At 40.8% G+C, this 5,190-nt stretch overlaps 1 protein-coding gene across 1 annotated transcript; it reads left to right on the top strand.

Annotated features, from left to right (window-relative positions):
• The first annotated feature begins 1,703 nt into the window (after positions 1-1,703).
• On the top strand, positions 1,704-3,591 carry LOC128280479 (uncharacterized). The gene is made up of 4 exons (XM_053018632.1): positions 1,704-1,882; positions 1,987-2,285; positions 2,468-2,955; positions 3,055-3,591. The coding sequence occupies exons 1-4, from the start codon at positions 1,704-1,706 to the stop codon at positions 3,589-3,591; spliced, it is 1,503 nt and encodes a 500-aa protein (XP_052874592.1).
• Positions 3,592-5,190: the final 1,599 nt, after the last annotated feature.

Genomic DNA, 5,190 nt, shown 5'->3' on the forward strand with positions numbered 1-5,190 from the left:
GATACAAGTGCAGAATTTGGTATTAGGGGAAGAGAATAAAGGATTAAAGACTAAGGTGATTGAGCTTGGAAGATCCCTGCGTCGGCACCAAAGCCATAATTCTACGGTCGAGTTAAAGGAGCTAAAGAGCAAGGTTGAGGATTTGGAGGTCGCATTACATGACGGTGAACTCCGGGTTGAGCAGCTCAAGGCGCAAGAAGATTATCTAAAGGGAGAACTACATCAGGCTAGAGAACGGGTCAGAGAAAGGGATCATGTCATTGGAGAGGCCATAGCCCAGATTCGAGAGGTTGCTGAGTATATGCAAGACTTGACAATTTGAGCTGATGTATTGAGTCTGATCTATTCATCATCGTCGGATATAGGACGAGAGTTAGCTCTTTTATTAGATAGAGTTAAAGCTTTGGGCTTTAGGGCGAAAGCGTATTTGTGATCCTCTTATATATGAAGATATTCTTTTTCTAAATAAAATTTTCTAAATGAAGTTGAACCAGAATTGATATTCTTTATGCATTTATGCATTTGCATCTCATGCCATTTCATCACATCATTTGTATTCAAAGTTATAGAAAGACCCTGATTAGTTAAAGTTTACTTTTAAAGGTAGAAAAGAAAATCGGGAAATAACACATCCTTACGGTACTCGTACTAAAACTAAGAGCATGGATTAAAGGTTCGAGCAATTACAAAAAGATATGCAAGAGCAAATGCAAGAGCAGTTGATGAAAATGCAGAATGAAATGAGGGAGCAGATGCTAGAGGCTCAGAGAAACACGATAGCTGAAATGGCTCAGCTACTAAGAGCTACTGATAAAGGAAAAGCTCCCATGGCGATCACTGAAGAGGAAAATGAAGGTCCTCCTCCAGGTTTTACTCCACCTCATGTACCTCTGCAAACCGAGACACCTCCTAGAAGGCCATCTGTCACCGTGAAGCCTCAACATGGGCCAGTGGATGCTGGAATCCCTGTAAATTTCCCATCTGGGTTGGAAAATAATTTGGGTGATAGCTCGATCAACCCTATCACTCCTGATTTGGATTTGATGGAGAAGGAAAGAATGGCCACTAAATCCGCAAAACAATTGGAAGATCACTGCAGATGGCTAGAAGAAAAATTCAAGATTTTAGAAGGCACTGGCAATCATCATAGGATTGATGCCAAAGATTTAAGTCTAGTCCCAAACCTAGTGCTGCCTCACAAATTCAAAAATGCCGGCGTTCGAGAAGTACAATGGTACTACCCTGCCCGGAGGCTCACGTCACAATGTTCTGCAGAAGGATGACAGGGTATGTAAACAATGATCAGTTGTTGATCCATTGTTTTAAGAGAGTTTAGTGGGAGCAGCAGCCAAATGGTACAATCAGTTGAGCCGGGCCAGAATAAATTCGTGGAGGGATCTTGCACAAGCCTTCATGCAACAGTACAACCATGTGACTGATATGACGCCGGATAGGATCACACTTCAGAATATGGAGAAAAAGCCTAATGAAAGTTTTAGACAATATGCACAACGATGGAGGGAAGTGGCAATGCAAGTACAACCACCATTGTTAGAAAAGGAAACCACCATGTTGTTTATCAATACTTTAAAAGCGCCGTTCATCACTCACATAATTAGAAGCACCATGAAAAGTTTTGCAGATATAGTTATGGCAGGGGAGATGATTGAGAATGCCATAAGGGGCGTAAAATTGAGGGGGAAATGGCCAAAAGATCGGCCCCAAGAAGAAAAGACAATAAGGTAAACAACACGAGCAGCTTCAATTCGAAAACAGTCACGGTTAGTCAGCCCAAAGTAGCCACAGTTGGGCAGCAGAGCTCTCAAAAGCAGAAATCTAACACCAGGCATGAGAGGATGCAATTTATACCTATACCTGTGACGTATCGGGAGCTTTATCAAAACTTATATGATGTGAAGCTATAGCCCCCTTCCACTTGAAACCATTACAGCCTCCATATCCTAAGTGGTATGATGCAAATGCCAGGTGTGAGTATCATGCTAGAATATCGGAGCATTTAATTGAGAATTGTACTGGATTCAAGAAAGCCGTAGAGAGGTTGATCAAGAATGGGGATTCGAAATTTGAGAGTACTTCAAATACTGAGAACCCTTTGTCGAATCATGACAATCAAGGAGTAAATGCCATTGTTGAAGCTGGTGGAAAAAGGGGGAAGGAAAATGTTGCTGAAGTAAGGATACCTTTAAAAGTAATCTGGAAAGAGATGGTAAAGAGAGGGATAATAACCTCTGAGAAAGAGGGAAACGAAACGAGAAACTATGCGAGTTCCATGGGAAGGAGGGTCATGAGACCCAAAATTGTGAAGAATTTAAAGCCTTGGTGCAAGGTTTCATTGACAATAAAGGCCTACAGATTTTTGAAGATAGCTCTTATAAACGAGAAATAAATGCGTTAGAAGGAGAACAATAAGGAATCAGTCGGCCAAGGATCATTATCTCCCTGCCAGGAAATAAGGAAGTAGAGGCACCAACAGTGCCCAAGGTCATCATCCATAAGCCCAATCCTTTTCCTTACAAGGATGACAATAGGGTACCTTGGAACTATGACTGCAGTATAACGGTACCAAAGGGAGAGAGTATAGCCAGCGCGTCCAGGGGCACGCAAAATGAAGGTTCCTATACAAGAAGTGGGAAACGTTATGATGAGGGGGGTATCAGAATGGAGCCCACAAAAACAAAAGATATTGAGATTGAGAAGAGAAAAGCAACCAAAATACCCATTAATGAGTCAGTTATGGAGGAAGAGGCTAAGGAGTTTCTAAAGTTTTTGAAACATAGCGAATATAGCGTGGTCGAGCAGCTGCGTAAGAAACTAGCACGTATATCAGTGTTAGCCCTACTCTTGAGTTCTGAAGTGCATAGGGATGCATTGCTAAAGGTGCTTAATGAAACATATGTCACCCATGACATATCAGTTAACAAGCTAGACCGATTGGTAAACAACATCAGTGCTGATAATTTCATCTACTTCAATGATGATGAAATTCCACCTGGGGGCATAGGGTCAACAAAAGCCCTGCATATTACAACTCAGTGTAAAGGATACACATTACCCAGCATACTTGTCGATAATAGGTCTGCTTTGAATGTCCTTCCCTTATCTACCTTGAATCGATTACCTATTGACAGTTCGCATGTGAAGGCATGTCATAATGTGGTAAAAGCCTTCGATGGAACTAAAAGGAAAGTAATAGGACGAATTGACATCCCTCTGAAGATTGGACCAAATACGTATGAAGTCGACTTCCTGGTAATGGATATCAACCCCTCCTATAATTGTTTGTTGGGGAGACTATGGATACACTCGGCAGGAGCGGTGCCTTCTTCATTACACCAAAAATTAAAGTTAGTGACAGATGGACACTTGATAACCATCAATGCAGAGGAGGACATCATAGCAGCAGTCACCAATAAAGCTCCTTATGTGGAGGCAAATGAGGAGGCTATCGAATGTTCTTTTCGCTCCTTGGAAATTGTCAATGCTACCTTCATTTCAGAGGGAAATAAGGTGTTGGTACCCAGAATGTCTAGAGCAACAAGGATGGCCTTGCAAATGATGATGGGGAAATGAGTATTGCCAGGAAATGGATTAGGAAGACAGTTGCAAGGAGGGATTTAGATTCCAAATCTGATTGAAAGGAAGGACCGCTTTGGCTTAGGCTTCAAGCCAGACCACAAGCACAAGAGGCAAGAAATTGAGAAGCACCAATCGAGAAGAAAGGCACGTTTGGATGGAAGAGAAATGGAGTGGGAACCGATGACATTCCCACTTATATCCAAATCTTTTAAGCCAGAAGGATTGCTGATAGAAGAAAGTCGTCAGGTCAATGCTGTACACAATGAGGGATTGGAGCAAGGAAGTCTCGAGGGCATTCGCCCTTACGAACCAGAGAGCTCTCTGAATAATTGGACTGTGGAAGACCTTCCTGTAGTCTTTAGAAATTTTTCAGAGTAATTCTCAAAACATGTCTGTTACTCTAGGGCCTAGGAGTAGTAAGATTATATTTGTGAAATAGGCTTATGTTCATCTATAATTATTTAAATAAAACATAACTTTTATCAATTTAAATGAGTATGGTTTCATTTTTATCAACCAATATTCCTTCAAATTCTAGGAATTCTTATTCTTTTATTCATAGCACATAAACAATCATTCTTCAATTCATTCATTCTTTTTATATTCTTTCATACCCCCACAGGTCCCTAGATATCAATGATATGAGTGCTGATACTACAGCTCCTAATTTTTCTGGCGAGCAAGACATGTGTTTAGAGGAACCTTAGGATTTTGAAGATGCTCAAGATTTTGATGTATTTCTCGATCTGTTAAGAATGGTTAAGCAGGAGGAGAAACAAATTATGCCACATGAGAAAGAGGCAATAGAGAATATAGCCCTAGAGAAAGGGAAGGAGTTGAAAATCGGAACCCTAATTGGCCAGGACACAAGGCATGGTCTGGTTGAGTTGCTTAGAGAGTTCAAGGATATCTTCGCCTGGTCATATCAGGATATGCCTGGATTGAGTACTGACATTGTAATACATCATCTTCCGATAAGACAATATTGCAAGCCAGTCCAACAGAAGTTGCGGAGAATGCGTCCAGATATTGTTCTGAAAATAAATGATGAAGTCAAGAAGCAGTTTGACGCAGGATTCTTGCAAGAAGTGAAGTACTCCGATTGGGTAGCTAATATTATGCCTGTTCCTAAGAAGGATGGGAAGGTACGAATGTGTGTTGATTACAGAGATTTGAACAAAGCAAGCCCAAAAGATAATTTTCCTTTGCCACACATTGACACTTTAGTAGACAACACAGCAGGATATTCGTTGTTCTCTTTCATGGATGGTTTCTCAGGATACAATCAGATAAAAATGCATCCAGAAGACATGGATAAGACTACATTCATAACCTTATGGGGCACATTTTGCTACAAAGTAATGCCATTTGGATTGAAGAATACAGGGGCAACATACCAACGAGCTAACGTAAACTTATTTCATGACATGATGCATAAGGATATCGAGGTAAACGTTGATGATATGATCGCCAAGTCGCGAACAGAAAAATAACACATTGAGGTCTTAAGAATATTGTTCTTAAGATTGAGAAAATTTCAGTTGAAGCTTAATCCAGCAAAATTCACCTTTGGGGCCAGATCGGGAAAGTTAT

The sequence above is a fragment of the Gossypium arboreum genome, chromosome 9 (assembly GCF_025698485.1).
Source record: "Gossypium arboreum isolate Shixiya-1 chromosome 9, ASM2569848v2, whole genome shotgun sequence".
NCBI classification, from domain to species: domain Eukaryota; kingdom Viridiplantae; phylum Streptophyta; class Magnoliopsida; order Malvales; family Malvaceae; genus Gossypium; species Gossypium arboreum.

Coding starts and splice junctions, on each gene's coding strand:
- LOC128280479 (XM_053018632.1), top strand. CDS start 1,704: ATGGCCAAAAGATCGGCCCCAAGAAGAAAAGACAATAAGGTAAACAAC. Junction 2,286..2,467: donor CGAAACGAGAAACTATGCGA/GTTCCATGGGAA, acceptor TCTCCCTGCCAG/GAAATAAGGAAGTAGAGGCA. Junction 2,956..3,054: donor TTAACAAGCTAGACCGATTG/GTAAACAACATC, acceptor ATTACAACTCAG/TGTAAAGGATACACATTACC.